The sequence below is a fragment of the Phaethon aethereus genome, assembly GCF_964289735.1.
Source record: "Phaethon aethereus genome assembly, chromosome: 11".
Taxonomy (NCBI): Eukaryota; Metazoa; Chordata; class Aves; order Phaethontiformes; family Phaethontidae; genus Phaethon; species Phaethon aethereus.
Genome location: NC_138587.1, coordinates 22,574,442 through 22,592,231, shown reverse-complemented (window position 1 = coordinate 22,592,231; position 17,790 = coordinate 22,574,442). Strand labels below are relative to the sequence as shown.

Below are 17,790 nucleotides of genomic sequence, written 5' to 3'. Positions count from 1 at the left end.
TAAACGAGGTTGTTTTCTACCATTTGATGGATTATGCTGTATTTGCTATGCGTGCGTGCATGCCTGAACAGAAACACATCTGCTTTCGGAATAGAACTAATTTCAGCACAACTGATGTTTATTAAAGAAGTTGCTGTTTTCAAAATGCGTTCTTCTGGCACAACTGCAGCCATGTGGTACTTATTTGTAGACATAAGTATATTCAGTCTATCCTAAGACGCTCCCCAGTTAACAGTGTTATATTCTTGATGTTTCTGTACTTGAAAGAGATTATGGGGGGGAAGGGGCAAGTTCAGTTGTAAGGTATTCATTTGGAATAAAACGTAGTGTTTGTTACAGGTGGTCTTGGCCTATCAAATACCATGTATGCGCGTTTGGGAGAAATCACTTCTTTAGATGGATCTATCGCAGTTACTCTGGCAGCTCACCAAGCTATTGGGCTTAAGGTAATTCTGCTTTTTTATGTCAAGTAGTTCTACACAACTTGAAAAGGTGACGTGAGGTTTGTTTGCATATGAAGTGTGAGTGTAACAAATAAGAATTACCAGTGAATCAGGTGGAACACTCTGACATCAGGTTGGTTGTGTTCCCAGCACCCTCTGCCAGTGGCTCAGTGTAAGACTTTCATGCAGCATAAAGACTGAGTATGAAGTAAAAAAGAAAATTATGAGTCTGGGACACATTGAGATAATAATTCTTAGAAAAAGTACCTTTTATAATCCCTTTTTTTTTTTTAAATTGAGCAAACTTGAGAATAGTAGCTACAATAAATACCAAAATAAAATATCAGGGCATTAGAATTATGGGGAGGTGGGACAGCCACGCAGACAATCCAGAAGGGTGCAACTTTTTCTATCTGAACGAGGCTGCATGTTGGGGGAGCTTAGGGAAGAAAATGTATCCAAGATCAATGTGCTGTCGCAAGCATGTGAATTTTAAACTCATTTTCTGTTTAAGGTAGCCTTAGTAGGTATCTGCCTTTTAGTGGTGGATGGATGGTAGTAGTCTGAAACTTGAAAGAGCAGTACATTTGTTGTGATAAGAAAAAACTCTCCATGGAATTGAGCAAACAATGCTAATTAAAAATACGTATTTATTCCTCACTTAAAATTTCGCCATTTGTAGAACAGGGATAGTGAGCTGAGCCGATTTGTAAAGTAGTCTGATGAGAAGTGTAATGTAAGACACAGCTACTGTCACGCTCCTGCTGTGGCCAGTTTGGGTTAGTCCTAATTTTGTGGAATAACTGTATCTTAGCTATTTAGCCATTGGTTATTGAGCTTTATCATGTATTTTTGTGTTTTGTTTGTCCTTCGTAAGAAACCTGCTGTATAAAAAAATCAGTACAACAGAGATAATTAAAATAAGTGCAGTCTCACAGACAGTTGAATGCCTATGTAATGAAATAATTTAGAACCCGAATAAATCATGTGCTCTGTTCTCTGATCAGGAGCTTTGAAAATTACTGCTTTTGGGGTTATTAAAATAAAATTATAGTGATAGTAATGAAGATATGACATAGTGAGATATAGCGATAGAATGAATATGAGAAATTATAAAGGCAGGACCATCTCAGTGCCTTTCAGAGCAACAATTAAGTATTCATTTAAGTATAAATACAGTGAAACCTACCTCAGAACGCAGTCTTAACAGTAAGCCATTTCCTATGGGCATTTGAACAACTGTGTGATGATAGCTGACATAGTTTAATGTCTGATAAATAATAATGTCTATTGTTTGTTACCCTACCTCTTGTTATGCCATAAAATTTGCAAATTAAGCTTCTGAAGCTGAAGGTTGTCAGCTGTATTTCTTTTCCCACAGGTTGATGCTGAAAAGTTTTCTATTCATTCTTTATTTAGGGAATCCTTATTGCTGGCACTGATGAACAGAAAGCGAAGTATCTGCCTAGACTGGCATCTGGGGAGCACCTTGCAGCTTTTTGTCTCACCGAGCCTGGAAGGTACTGGTTTTGTAATTGTAAAAGCTTCAGAAAGCACCAAAACACCTAAAGGAGTTTTTAAATTATTTTCATCTTTATTACAGTGGGTGGTTGGTTAGTATATTAAAACTTTTATTATTTGGTGCCTATGGCTTCAGTATACATGTCCATTTTTTTACTTCTTTTTAATAAAGGTATACTTCAGATCATGTAGTTAGTCTTTCCCCAAGATACTGTTTATGGCAGTTTCCATGAAATCACTAACGTTGTTCTTCCCATCCCAGGAATTCATCCGCTTAATTTCTGGCATTACTGAATATGAATTGAAAGGGTACTTCGTGCTATGTTAGAAATAATCTGCTGTGACTGTTTTAGGATGCTTTCAGTTTTTTTGCAAAATTTTAAAGGCCTATATTTGAAGGAGCTACTAAAAATAATCAGAAGACCTTTTGGTCTTTCTTAGAGTTTAGAAAAAGCGTCTTCATAGCAGCAACTTCATTTCAAAGATAAAATTATATCTATTATGTTTATTCATTGACGATTGCTAATGTTACAAATTCTGTTAATGCGGAAGAAGTACAGTTTTCTGAAAAACATACAGGCAAATGATTTACTAGTGATTGTAGAGGAAACTGATGGAAGAATTGAGACCAGTTGAACGTTTGAAGTTGAATCTTGCTTGCCCACTCAAAAATAAGTTTGAAACTGTCTTTTCTGAATTCTTGTCTGATAGAATGACTTGCAATGAGGATTTGATTTACTTGCTAGTTTTCACGTTGCTCTGATGCAGATACCTCCCAGCCACCAGTGACGGTTTCGATTCAAGAGTCATAAGCTGGGTTTTGGCCCTCTAAAAGCTATCCCACTTGCGGGTAAAATCTAAACTAGAACAGGTGTTTTAACAAAGTGATCCGTGGAGGGGACTTGGAAGTAGCACACAGGAAAAAAACCAAGGGCTAACTATGTTCTGAAATTCTTCTAACATCTGTATTTAGCCCCTTATTTTTTTGAAAAGATTGCTAGTCTTAGTAATTTTAACTTCAGTCTTCTTAGAGACTTGAGTTCTCGTGCACAGAAGCAATCATTTTTAGAACTGAATTTTAGAATTCTAACCCAATTAAAATACCAGCTGAGATCTGGCTGTTCCAAGAACTTAACAGCTGTCCTCAGCTGACAGCCTGAAGTGAGCTGTTGTGGCATTTTAATTTGTAGAAAAGGAAACTTCTTTCAAGGGGGAGATTATGTGCTGCTTGTTAAATTACGTAATAAGGTGGTACGTCAAGAGAGCGTGTGAACTTTTAATCACAGAACGTAAAGTTCTGATTGCTGTGTTGTAATTCATCCGCTGATTTTGCTCCTTTGGAAAGTATTTGATGTGCCCACGTGCTCATTGATAGAGACTGTCACATATTTTTCATTTCTGTTGAGCCTTTTTTCACTTACGATATAAAACCAGGGTATGAATTTTGAGGAACAACTTAGACATTTTAAACTTGATTGTGGTTTAGGATGGCATATTTGTTGTACGTTCACATAGCTCAACATGTAGCTCAAAAAAAGTTGCTTATGTGGCATTCAGAACATTCTGGTCAGGTCATAAGATGGATAACATACGTGTTAATCAGCAGATATGTCCCCTCAGGTAACTTAAGTAGATATCTTTAGAGATGTTGAAGTAAGTTTCTGTGTTAGTTCAGAACAAAAATTTATATACTAGTATTTAATACAACTGTAAACATTCCTTTTTAGACTATGGGAGGAGGGGAAAAGATGTAGGGCTGGTTTTTAAAGTGTGTTTATTTCTTTAAACATTATAATAACTTGTTTGGCTTTTAGTGGAAGTGATGCTGCGTCCATCCAGACAAGAGCAACCCTCAGTGAAGATGGGAAATACTTCTTACTAAATGGCTCCAAGGTATCCACTCACAGACTGGAAATATGACAGGTTTTGGTTACAAGTTTATAGAACGCATCTTTGCGTCACTGCAGTCAGTTTTGCGTAGTAAGAAGCCAGGTTGGCAGCTGCATCAGAATTTTGAGGTTTCCAAGCTAGTGAAGGAATGACCTGTCAAAAACCACCCCGGTTGTTTTAGGGCCACAGAGAACAGCAAAGCACGCTATTCAGGGAATAGCCTTATCCAAACTCCTGACAAGAAAGACGGAAAAGCTGCTCTTAAGTTCCTTCTCTGTATCACCAGCTCCTGGTGTTAGCTCCAGGGAGGGTTTAGTTAGTTAGCCGCCTCTGTAGCAGCGTTGGCAAAAAGGAACTTAAACCCATGTTTTCCTCTCTTTTCATTCTTCATGCCAGATTTTGTGGGTATTTTTGAAAGAAAACTTGACAGTGAATTGGAAATAGGGCTGCTTGGAACATTTCTGTTGAAAGAAGCAACGGCAGGATACAATCATGTAGAGATGTGCTGGATTCAACAATATTTGATAAGTTGCAGACTTGATCTGTAGTTGTTGAAATATTTGTGCCTGTGGGGGAGGCCGTACGTACGTGGCCGGATTCAGAGAATTCTCCATCAGAGTTGAAATTATCGTGGGCAAAGTGGGTCTAGAGACTGCAGCAATTTTTCACCACTCTCTTCTTTGCTGGTCTATTACAAAACATTTAAGAACAGTGCTCACAAAATCAGAACAAATATATTTCTTACATGTCTTTCCTCTCTCAAAACAGGTTTGGATATCAAACGGTGGCCTTGCTAATATTTTCACAGTATTTGCTAGGACAGAGGTTGTTGATAAAGATGGACAACTAAAAGACAAAATCACTGCTTTCATCGTAGAGCGGGACTTTGGTGGAGTCACCCATGGGAAACCTGAGGATAAGTTAGGCATTCGAGGCTCCAATAGTAAGAATCACTTAAAATTGTTGACATAAACTGTTTTAATATTTTAATGTTTTAATTTGTTTAGATCATCTTGAATTTAGAGGCAAATCAATAGCTATTGCATACAACAGTGTAAGTTTCATGCTGCTTTACCTAGCTTTTCCTCCGAGTCCTTCCTAATGCAGGGTCTGAAATAAGAAATCCATGTTGTATAATTCTTTTCTGCACGTGTGAAGCTTCCGTAGCGATGCAGTGAAAGAAATTACTCAGAAGACTTAGTAACCAAGTAGCTTTCATCTAGAAGTAATTTTTCATAGGCTCTTCTTAAGCTTACTGGTGATTGTAGACTTTCACCATCTATCATCTGGACTTGACTGCTGTATCAGTTCCTTAAAATAGAGACAAAACTACAGTTCTCCTTTTCCACAATGTCCATTAATTGTATTTTGAATATTTTACATCAGTAATGGATGTCTTCTCCCAAATTCTGACTTCTTTGGCAAAGCATATGTAATTCTGTCATGAACAGTGCATTAGGAAAGCTTTACTTCTAGTGACAAAAAGTCAATTATGTTCCTGAATGTCTTTTAAATATATACATAATAATTCAACAGCTCTTAACTCTGTGTTTCAGCCTGTGAAGTACATTTTGAAAACACAAAAGTGCCTATAGAGAACGTAATTGGAGAAGTAGGGGGGGGATTTAAGGTAAGCAGTCAAGAATAACTACTGATGATTTTTAAAAGCCTGAAGGAGACTCTCTCCTCCCCACCCCGTACTGCAGTTTCCTTATTGGTCGTATGAACGCTGCTAAACCGAAGAATACTGGGGGACGTCTTCTCCGTTTACCTTACGTGCTTTGTACTGGCACAGTGCACGAGCACGCCTTCATCTCGGATTTCTGTGCATTTCTTTTCAGTGCAGTTACAGAGACGGTTCCGCTGTTTGTTTGGCTTTTTAGTGTTTTTCATGGTATACTGTTCCCTTCGGAAAAGGGAGCAGCTTTTTCAACAGAACTTCTGAATTGAATCAGGGAACTGTCTTCTGCTGTTTTCTACAGCCAGAATTGTGGACTGTGTAGAAGGGGGGAGAAAGAAATGAGTGTAATAGGAAATAGTTCCAGGAAAGTCCAGATCCTACCCAAGGCACTGGTTGTCAAATGGTTTTCCAGAGTTAGCTTATAGCACAAGAAAATAATGGGAGGAGTACGTTGAAAGGCTGCTTCTGGCATCGGTTTCTCTTCATTGCATCAGAGAGGTGTGACGACAATAAAAATAACGCTGGTCACTTTGCTGTTGTAACCTTTTTCTGAGAGTCTGACGTGTGGATTTGCAAAACTGTTCTTAATGATCCTTCTCCGTTTTCTTACTCGTTCTGTAGCAGGCACGTCCAGACCTAAATGCTAAATGAAACAGGTTTTTAACATAGTAAACATATTAAAATACTATTTTTATGGTTTCTTCTTCAGATAATAATCACAAATTGAAATGTAGGAACAATGACTTTTTGCTAAATTTCTCAGCAGTCTTTGAACTGAGTCACCCATGTTTCTCTTGTCAAGAAACAATAATACTAGGTTTCAGAATCTATTTTTGTACATTATGGATCTGTATTTCATTTCTACACCTTTCATTCCCCTTTCTTGTATGTTGCTGAAGGGTGTCTGAAGCAGGAGAGCATCCATTGCATGTCAGCTGCAGAAAAGATTGTTATATTGGGCTGCTGTGTACCCACATTGAAAAATGTTCTGTTTTTCTTCTTCGTCCATTTGACAAACTTCAGCAGTTCTTTCTAGTTTCCATGCTGTTTGTCTAGTTGCAGTTAAATACATTTTTGCCTACATTTTACCTTACTGTACTTTGAATAGAGGATTACTTCCAGGTCACTGGATCACCAGTATCTGAAAACTGTGTCAAATATGAAACTGGCTGTAGTAGGTCACCTTAAAAGCCTGATTTTGAAGCATTATTGCTGGGATGCTGAATGCTCTAGGGACCAGTGTGAGGGCGGGTGTCACAGGATCGGAGGTATATTCCAGTGACAAACAAAACCCAGGAAAGCACTAACACATGAAGCAAGGCAGCAGTAACCGTCGTGGCCCAAGGAGAAGTTTTGTGCCTAAAAAACATTCCCTTTCTTCACAGGTTGCCATGAATATCCTGAACAGTGGAAGATTCAGCATGGGCAGCGCATCTGCTGGAATGCTGAAAAAGTTGATAGGTGGGTGAATTGGGCGTCTTGGATTGCTGGATGCCATGCAAAAACCCCTGATCTGCATAAGGTATAGAATATGCAGTTAATTCCGAGTAGTAACATGAGTCTTCATCACAACAACATGGCTATATTGTCAGTCATAACCTTGCCTTCTTTAAAACATGAAAATAATTTTATTTAATTTTTTTTATTAAAAGCTTGTAAAACACTGATGTTTTTTCAATTCATATATTGGAAAGTTATTCCCCCTGTTGAATTTTTCTGAGGTAAAATATCCTTACTGAGAGAATGACCTATATACTATTGCTTTTAGAAGGTAGAATCACCCTTAAAACTTCCAGCTTGAGTAACTAGCTCAAGGCTTACACACAGTACCGAGTTTCTACCAACAGTTACCCAAAATAGTAACAGAAACCTCTCTAAAGTAATTAGCACTAAAACGTGGCTTCGCTACGAGTACAGGTTCACCCCTCAGATTCTTGTGTAAAAGCCTTTGGCACAGCGTTCCCAGACTGGATCAACACCGTCACTTGGAGGGTGTTTTTCATAAGCTGCTGCTTCTGAAGCAGCGAGGGGTTTGCTTTGCAGGGGCTGGAGGGTCGGGATCGGTCAGTAGAAAGACACTGCCAGCAGGAGTAGTCTGTCACGGTTCTGCTGGTTTGAGACGGATTTTTTTTTTTTTCTTTTTTTTTAAAGAGATGACAGCAGAGTATGCTTGTACCAGGAAACAATTCAATAAGAAACTGAGCGAATTTGGATTAATTCAGGTAATAAAAAATGAAAAACCTAAATCTCTGTGCTTTGTGTTGAGCAAGCGCAAGGACGTAGATTATGCTGGGGTTCTTTTGGCCATACTGGTTTAAAGAAGTAGCGAGAGGTATTAAATTCCTGTAAACTTAGTGCAGACTTCTGTACATTGATCTTTTAAATGTCTAGAATGATAAACTTAATGAACAAATTTTTTTATTTTTTAGATTTTTCATTATTGTTTTGCGGTAGTACTTTTTATTAATTAGTATCTGATAATACGGCAAACATACGAAAACTGCAGTTGTGCTCTTAAGTTTCAGGCTTGACTGTGGGGTTTTGCACCTGAATTACGGTATGATTCCTCACATTACTATTTGGCAGGAAAAGTTTTGCTTTATGGCTGTGAAAGCATACGTAATGGAGAGCATGGCTTACCTCACTGCGGGAATGATGGACAGGCCAGGGTTTCCAGACTGCTCTGTGGAGGCAGCCATGGTCAAGGTAATTAGTTTTATTGAAAGACTTGCCTGTGGCTTTAAGCTGATTCAGACTAACATAACACCTCCTGTTTTTCCATCTACGTTCCAGATTGCCGAGAGGCTCAGGTTATTTAGACATATGATACAAAAACCCCAGCTCAATGAAAAAAATAGACATTACTGTGTTTTTTCTTATTTCCCACATGCTATCGATTACCTAAGATTGAGGCCTTTGTCGCCATTCAAAATAAAAACTGCATACAGTAGGTTTGGGATATCATGGTCCTCTTGAATGCTGGTTTTACGCAGCCTTACATGGTAGCAGTAGCAAAAAGACACTCTGTCCTAATCCCAGCTGCAGGCCTGGCGAAGGCGTTTTTGTCCTGGCTGTAACTCGGAATTGGTTGCAGAACACACCGTGGGAAGAGCCAGGACCTCTCTGCCGGAGTGTGGCTGTTCAAGGCCGGGTGCTGCTGGCAGGCAGGCGCCCCCGAGGGGAACCCACAGCCTTTCGGGGCCCCTTTCGGTGCGGGCCGTTGAGAAGAACGCGTGTTCTGGCGCATCTGGGCAGGCGTGGAGCACTGCCACCAGCCGGCTACAGCTGCGTGCGGCTCCGGCGCTGCTGGGAGCGTTTCCTTGCAGAGGCGCGTTTCTGGATTGCGAGGCAACTTACTTCAGCGTGACCAAAGTGTACACCCTGAGGCATGAGGGTGCTGTTTCAGGCAAGCTTTAAACGGCATTATCGTACCAGCAGTACAAAATATTCCAGTATGTCACATAGATACAGTAATGGAGCAACGTATTTCTGTACTGACTGTGCAGCGTGGTGATTAAAATACTGTTCAACGGCAGGTGTTCAGTTCTGAAGGTGCATGGGTTTGCGTAAGCGAAGCACTGCAAATTCTTGGAGGCCTTGGCTATATGAAAGATTACCCCTACGAACGCTATCTCAGAGATAGCAGGATACTTCTGATTTTTGAGGCAAGTATGACTATACTGTGTTTACTGCAAACCAAAATTCACGCTCGCGTTCTGTAAACCTGAGCTGAAACCCAAGTACTCGGTTGAACAGGCCTTCATTCGTCTGGTTGCAAAGTCTGTAATAGTTAGAATAAGACTGAAGAACTAATCTTGTTTACTTTGGAGATGTGGATGATACTTTCTGATAGTAAAATACAGTACGATGGCTTTTATACACTAACCAGGAAGTGTGAGTTACAGTAGGGACTGGCACCAGCTTTGCCTTTGGAAGGAACAAACTGGTAATACATCTATATGGTAGCACATATATAGCTGCATATATATATACTGGTAGTGTATATACACAGTTTCTTCTTAAATATTTAGAAACTTTCTGGGTGTTTTTAACAAAATACACTTCTGTTTTAAATACACTGTCATGAGAAAAAACAGTCCCCGTTCATGGCTTGGGTTTGTTGTTGTTTTGAACAGACTAAAGCATTCTAAACGAGCATAAAAGCCTAAAACTGTTATAGTTGACAAAAGTTAATTCATCAGTTTTTGTCCAGTAAATTGTAATGGCGTGTGCTGGCTCATGGTGAAGTCGGAGTGCTAGGTCTGCCTAAGCAAGAGCTGTATGAGAATGGAGTTGGCCATCTTGCTTTGTATCGAGCATATTTTGAAACCTTTTTGCTGCTTTAATTCTCATGTATCTGTACTAACATATGAGATAGGATTTGGTAAGAGGTATGGGCAAAATTTAATTTTTTAAACAGATTTCTCTAAAAGGATTTTCTTTTTTTTTTTTTTGGTGTGTGTGTGGCTAAGCTGCTCTGTTGGTGCCTAGACTTGAGTAACCTCTTCGCTTGTGTGTTTCTCATGAGTGAAGTAGGGAAACTCACAAAAGATTAACTCAGAAGTTGAATTTACTGATGTGCATTTATTTTCAAAAAAACATTGGCTGTGAAATGTGTTCTGTTTCCAAGCTGGATTATCAGTGACCATTTGTCTGTACATCTGAGTCAGGCTTCCAGACTTGATTTTTCTTGATGGACTATTTAGAAATTAGCATAGAAAGTCATAGAACTGTAGAGTGGTTTGGGTTGGAAGGGACCTTAAAGATCATCTAGGTCCAATGCCCCTGCCACGGACAGTGACATCTTCGACTAGACCAGGTTTCTCAGAGCCCCATCCAGCCTTGAACACTTCCAGGGATGGAGCATCCAGAGCTTCTCTGGGCAACTTGCTCCAGTGCCTCACCACTGCCCTCATGATGGAGAATTTCTTCCTTATCTCTATCTAAATCTACCCTCTTTCATGTACCTCCTGGTGTCAGGATGGCAAAGATCTCAATTGCAAATTATTGCAAGCAAGAATTCTCAAAGTGCAGTTCAGCGCGCAGCAGTCGCCTTGCTGCTCTTGCAAACTGTGTGTTTATCTCGTGCAAGTAGGAAGAGTCAATTCCAATATTGACTGAAGAGCAGAACCAGCCATCCTGTAAGGTCATCGCCCTGCATCCTGTGGGCTTTGACGTCTATGAATCTGACAGGCATTCTGAACGGTAAAATCAAAATCAGGTGTAAGGAGCACTTTCTAGACTGGTGGAAGCAGAGAAGACCTTTCACGCTGGACAGGTTATAGGGAGCCTTGTTTAGAAACAACAAGCCACCACACTGTTGGAATTCCTGCAGTTCAGCTCATTTTTCTCACTGATCCCAACATAGTTACTCTCCTGCTAAAAGCAGGAGGTTGTGCTTACCTTGTTTATCGTAGCAGGCAGATCAGATAAGCACAGTTTGCTGCAGCCGAGGACAGAACACTCGTCCAGGGTCTGTTTCTGTTCTGGGCGCTGCGTACGTGCCGCTCCAGAACCTCCTGCTTCATCTTGGGAGCAGACGAACACTTTTTCTTCGAACTGTGGCCTCTGTCACCTGGCCTGTCCCTGGGCCCTTTACTTGTGACACTGATCTAATACTCGAGGTGCTTCTCCTCCATGACCAGCCTTCTCTGTTTTGATCTTCAGCCATCCATATAATGGGTTCCCAGACATCAAATTGTACAGTATCATCTTAATTTCTTGGTCTGCATTTGCTTTCCAAACAGGCACATTGAGTAATTTTACAACTATTTAAATGTTCTGTTACTGGAGCAATCCAGAACTTACTTTTTATTCAAAATGCATTTAGTCTGATTTCTTTTTCATTGTGATACATATGTATGGTTAAGAGTGAGAGGCTCAACTTCTTCACAGCTGAATGAAATCAGAATTTATAATTGAGATAAAGCAAAAGATAGCAAACATTTATGGATGGATGAAGAGTAATCTTTTAATACAGAGCAACAGAAAGGGAAGCCTTGCAAACAGACCTGCTTGGAAAATGTTCACTGATACCGTAAACTTTATGTAGGTAAATAGTCAACGAAAGAGCCTGTCTTCAAAATCATACATTTTAAAAAAAAAATACACTTTAAAAAAACACAACAGAGTGCTTAGTCTTTGTGGCTTGCTTCCCGCGGCCCTGACCCCGCGCAGCCAGATGTCCTCTGCCTCCCCAGCTTCTGTCACCGGCCCAGTCACCCGGGAGCGCAGCTTCTGGCACAAGTGTGCTTTACTTGCAAGTGCTTAGGAAATCTTTTGTCTTACCTAGAGCTCTCGGAAAAAAAAATTATCTTACGAGTCCAAATGCATTTTAGAACATTTCAAGGGAAAACCACAGCTCATACGTTAATTAGACATTGAAAGCAGTTGTAGAAAAAAAAATACGTATCGAAAATATTAGCACAACATGTCTAGATTTTTGAAATACTAAAGATACTTTGTACTTGATACTGACTTCACTTTGCATTATGGTTTTTTACAGGGAACAAATGAAATTCTGCGAATGTATATTGCTTTGACGGGTATGCAATACGCAGGCAAAATCTTAACTGACAAAATTAAGTATGTTCTTATTTATTGCTAATAGTTTTTTATAAACTAAACAGAATCTGATAACTGTTTAACTATAGATAAGAGGGGAAACTGCAGGGGAAAATCCCACAGTATGTTTCAATGTATTATCTGTCTAAAAGGCAGTTCAGTGTTATAGGGGTCTTTTCTTTTTAATTGGATGTTTTATAGATTTGGGAATCTTGGCCTTACTGCATTTGTATTTTATAATTCCAGCTTGTGTAAAATTCTTTCTTACAAGACCAGTAATTAAAATTTTATAACTTGAGATTTTATAATAAAGTTTTATTGGTAAGACAGCTGTATTGTAGCTACTTGAGTACACGTACTGGTCTCTGGAAGTCACTGCGCTATTTTTGCGAGGAACTGCATAGGAACCATGGTGTATACTTTTAAGGCCGTGTAATTGCTCTCCAGGCTTCATAGTAACATGGATCAAAAGACTTGATGATTCATAGACAAACTGCAAGTGTTTTGGTAAAGCATTTAGAATTTCAACTGGTTATCTGAAGAGCCTGAAACTTCCCTTCCAAGCCAGGAAATGGCCTTTAACAGCTGTTGTTTACCTAACGTTTTAGAGAAATCAAGAAAGGAAACGTGGGAGTGGCGCTGGGCGAGTTTCTAAACAAACTACGGGACACGATGGGCAGAAAAGTGGATTATGGGCTTGTTGGTGACCGTGGCGTGGCGCATCCCAGCCTCCAGGTAAGGGGGAGAGGGCGCGGCGCTCTTTGGTCGGGTCCAGACACTGGTCTTTCATATTTGATTCCCTTTGCTGCTTGTCACAGCTTTATATCCTGTTTATGCAAAACAAAGCGAATGCTTAGGAACAGCGAGATTCACAAGTTGAAGCAGATGTTTATACCATTTCAGGGGTAAGGACTTAGTTTTAGATATCATATGGGTACACCTCAAGGTAAAATGAAGACTGCTCTAAGTCTGTATTTATACCAAATCCAGGTTTATACCCGTTTTAGTATTTTATATAAATTGAGCCTTCGCAGTATTAAAGTCTGTGTAATGGTCTGTTGCTGCCTTTCACAATAAACTCAGTTACAAAGCACAATGTTTTTTCCTGTTTACTAGTAATACAGTTTTAGGTAAGAACTCCTGTGAGCTATAGACAAAAAGCTATACACTTACACAGTTGCCTAATCACCGAGTAAATAATTGTTATGACCAAAGATGCATGTTCTGTTCACAGAAAAAAGATAAGGTACGGGGTTTTTGTTAGCGATTTGAAAAACTGTAACAAAAATGATTTTTAGTGTTCTGTGAGTGTACCCGACCGCCAGGTCAGGTATTTCAGGCGCAGAGGTAAGAGGATTTGCTAGGGCTTGCTAACACCGTCCTGCCGTGCCACCAGAGTACGTGGGTGGATTGTTCTGGCTGGAGACTGGAATTTCATAATAATCACTGGATTTAGCGGAAGATTGAACTGCCATTTTTTTAGAGCAGTTCTGACCTAGCTGGCACGCTAGGTTCAGATTTCTCTAAATAGCTTCAAACCCACCCACTTGCAGTCATATTACAAGAATCGGCATCATGAATTACTTATATTTATGAATTAATAAAAGCCAAATATGACACTGGAAATTTTGTTCTGGCTTCATACCAGAATTTGAGACTATTGGTGAATTCACACAGTAGTACCAGATAATCTTGATTTTCAGAGTTTTCATAACCCGCAGCACTTAGAATTAGGTTCGCTGTGCAGAACTAAACGTTGCGTAAGAATTTTTCAAACTATTGCTTGCATAAGCATAAAGGCTATTGTGAAAAGTTACCAAAATTCACATTCAGAAAATTTTAATGCATATTTTATTGAGAAAGAATAGTGCCAGTCTGGCGTTCAGCAGCAAAAAACGGATGGATGTTAAAAAAACAGCACTCGCCAAGAGAAAATCTAGTATTAGTTGGGCTTCAGGATACCAGGGCTGCATCTAAGCAGTGATTTTTCCCCTCTGAAAAGAATCAACATTTTCCTATTCCTTTTAGGTAAATAGGCAAACTTTCTCTCCTTTTTAGCTGGGAAGGAAAAGACGTAAAATGGTGAAAGATCATCTTGGAAGGGAATTCTGGCCAGTGACTAAAAGTTGATAATAATCACTGTATTTAGCAGAAGATTGAACTGCTATTTTTTTAGAGAGGGAAAGTTTGTTCTTGTGGTGGGGCTTGCGTCATGATTTTCTTCAGTTGAATTGCCTGTTGGATGGTTTGACTTAGTGTACCTTGCTCTCTCATTTTGATCGCTCAGAATTGATTCCAGACCTCGTAACAGTTTTCTGCGAAACTCCAGTCTTGGCTAATTAAAGAAGGAAAGCTTGTGCTGTAGTTGAGAATTCTAATTTGCGTCTTGGCAGCTAAACCCATCAGCCATCCTGGCCTCCTGCAGCCAGAGCAACCGCTCCCACAGGAGGCAGCGGCGCCCGGGAAGTTGGTTTATTGGCGGGGCCGCCCGGGAGTAGCTCCTGTTTCCCATAGGTGCTGCCCTGCCATATGCTGCTTCCTCAGCCAAGCGTCCCGCGTTAAGGGGGCGAGGGTGCGCGCCTGTTTCCCCTTAGACGACTACTGAAATGGTTGTCTTTTTTATTTTACAGGAAAGTGGCAAGAAACTTGAAGAAAACATTTATTATTTTGGAACTACAGTGAGAGGACTGCTAACTAGGTTTGGCAAGGTAACTTATTTTTTCTGTTGTCTTTGTTATCGAATAGTTTATCCTCAACCACCCTGGCCTCGCTAGAATCCGGAGTGGACTGTGCGTATGGGAAGAGCCAGGACTTCCTTTACACAACACATTTCTGTTGAATATGAAGAAATGCAGTGAAATTCTGTACTTGATGGAATGGACAACTTCTGTTTGAACAAACAAACAAAACCCAGCAATCTCAGTGAATGAGTTGTCGTCTTCTACCTCTGTAGGCACAAATGCTGCCTGCACCAGTCACTGTTTTAAGTAAAGTACTTTGCTGTGAGCAGTCACTGGAACCCCTTTCCCTGTTGCCAAATGAAGAGCAAACCAGCAGGTTTTGAATTTACGCTCTTCATCCATATTGTACCGCGAAGGAATCTGTAATTGTGCCATGCAAAGTGGTGTAGTTAAAATAGGAGAGACTGCACTTGGAGTAACCTCCGTTTTCAATTTTGTGACGTGCTCTGAGAATGCTCATCAGACTAGGCCTTGCCACATTCCACCTTACCTAATACATACTTTGAACAGGATTAATATACTTGGTACTTTAATTTCAGTGACTTTGGCATTTACCAAAGTGGTTGCAAGACACAGCAATTTTTCTGTTGGCCGCAGACAGTCAGAATGTTAAAAAGTGGATCATAGTTAATCCAAGACTTGGTAGTTTAAACATAGTTAATCCAAAACTGTCTGACTTGGGGTACAAATTTTATGTAACAACTTACCTGTCTATGCTAACTAAGTATGAACTTGAATATAAAGGTTGAAAAACATGTTGCACTAAAGCTAATAATAATTTTTACTCTTCTAGACAATAGTGGATGAGCAGTTGGTTCTGAAGAGAGTGGCAGATATAGTTATTAATTTATATGCAATGACAGCAGTTATTTCCAGAGCTAGCCGGTCTATCAGTATCGGTCTAAGAAACCACGACCATGAAGTAAGTGTACTTTAGTATCAGTCATACGCATTTAATGTCTGCGCTCCTCCGATCACGCGGCTTAGCAATCAGTATTTATTGCCATTCTGCCTCACTACGTGTTTTGTAATAAAGAGGCACTGTCCAGCCGCTCCTGAAGCGTTGCAGCCTCTCTGCGTTTTACAAGCCTCTAACAGCTGCTTTTGCCTCGACGAGCAGACTTTCCCCTCGGCTTTGCAGTGTGTACAAGCATGATGCTGACCTAAGAGAGAGCTCTAAACCAGCAGACATCGCATGCTCGTGTCGCAGGCTTTGCAAAACCTCGATGACAAACAGCTTTCATTACGCTCACAAGTACGCTCTGCATTTGTTAAGAATTTGTATCACAGCAAACTCACCATAAATCTGAGCGCGCACCAGAATGTTTCTAAACTGCTGGTGCAAGAGTGCTGTAACCCCAGCAGTTGCCTCTCGGGTGCTCTGAACTCTGTAGGAGTTGCACGCTATCGAAGCGTTTGAAATATTTTAACACATACATACACATTTACAAATGAATTACGAACTTGCATGCTCTCTTAAACCTGCTAATACATCCGGTTCTTCCCAAACTTCTTCCACATAATCATTAATAAATAGTAACATATAGTAACGACAGTATTTTGTCAATAAATTTATTGACAGTAAAGTGAGAGTTTGACACACAGGTGGTTGTGTAGTAGCTTATTTAAAGTTTCATGGCAATGGTTATGCTACAGGACAAGTAAATTTGCTACAATCAAGCCTTAGACAAATCCAAACTGATTAACCCTTGTCTTTGCTGGCCTTGAGACTTCATCTCATCTCGTGTGTCTGTAATCCCCTTCTGGGTTTATTGGCAAAAATGTCTTCTAGTCAATTTTGAGCGAAGGCCTCATCTCTGACACTCAGTAGCTGCAGGGAGAAAGTAACAACTAAGTTTGCAACGTACATGACTGGCTTCCAGGGCTCCGTTATCAAGAGACAAAACGAGACTTTCAGAAGTTTAAATTACTATATTTTTACTACATTGTTTTGTTTATTAAATTCATTTGCTAGTTTTTAACCGAGTTTTACTATTTTCTCAGGTGCTTCTTACAAATATCTTCTGCACGGAAGCATATTTCAAGAACAATTATGCCATGGCTCAATTACAAAAATGTAAGTTCTGTGAAATAAAAGACTTTTTTATATTGTTACAGCTTTCACAGGCTCCAAAGGAGGTGGTTTTGATGTGACCAACAGAATAGTTTTGCTCCGCCATTAATTAGGATGAGGAACAGAACTGGTACCACTTTTATATAAAACAGTGAGTCTCTTCATAGATAAACTGTAGTGACACCTTTTTTTCCCAGCTGTGGGGAGGAACGTAAAATATTGTCAGTAGCAAATACTCCTGTAAGAAAACATTAGATCACCCAAATAGATGAAATACCTAATTGTTAAGTACTGACCCATTAGGTGTTTGGTCTGTGAAAACTCAGTCTGCAATAATCAATCTTTTTTAGAAGGTGATGTTAAACTATTTCCTGGCACTGAAGTGTAGATACTTGCATTTGTATTCTAAAACCCTTTTTGAAAGAAATTTAGAAAAGCTATTTATTTACTTCAGTTAACTTTCCTTCTGTTTCTCCATAGATGCAGATGAAAATCTGGATGACTGTATTAAAAAAGCTGCAAAGCAGGTACTGGAAAAGAGAGCCTACATCTGTTCTCATCCGCTGGACAGGACATTCTAACTACTTCCCTGACAGCAAACGCTGATGAATGTAAAACAGTGGCTAAAATCTTCTGCAGTTCAAGTATTTGACACCTTAAAAATAACTACTTCATGAGCGTACCAACTGTAATCAACTGTAACGGTGTAAAATAAAACTTCTAAACACAACTTCATATAAAGAGGATAAACAAAGACGTTTTATTTAAATCTCAAGTTATCTTATTAGATGCATATACGTGTTTTCCGTGGAGCTAAATAGACAGTCGAGGTTTGGGCGGCGAGATGTGTTTTCGCAAGGGAGGGGATCGGGTGTT

General features: G+C 39.7%; 1 protein-coding gene across 1 annotated transcript; it reads left to right on the top strand.

The window, feature by feature from the left end:
- Positions 1 to 347: 347 nt before the first annotated feature.
- Positions 348 to 17,495, top strand: ACAD9 (acyl-CoA dehydrogenase family member 9; the record flags this gene model as incomplete). Its single annotated transcript, XM_082004455.1, has 15 exons — positions 348 to 446; positions 1,863 to 1,963; positions 3,779 to 3,857; positions 4,623 to 4,797; positions 5,411 to 5,484; positions 6,921 to 6,996; positions 7,687 to 7,757; positions 8,122 to 8,241; positions 9,072 to 9,200; positions 12,041 to 12,120; positions 12,708 to 12,834; positions 14,730 to 14,807; positions 15,634 to 15,762; positions 16,845 to 16,917; positions 17,395 to 17,495. Exons 1-15 carry the CDS (start codon positions 363 to 365, stop codon positions 17,493 to 17,495), a joined length of 1,497 nt encoding a protein of 498 aa, XP_081860581.1. The 5' UTR covers positions 348 to 362.
- Between the last annotated feature and the right edge of the window lie 295 nt (positions 17,496 to 17,790).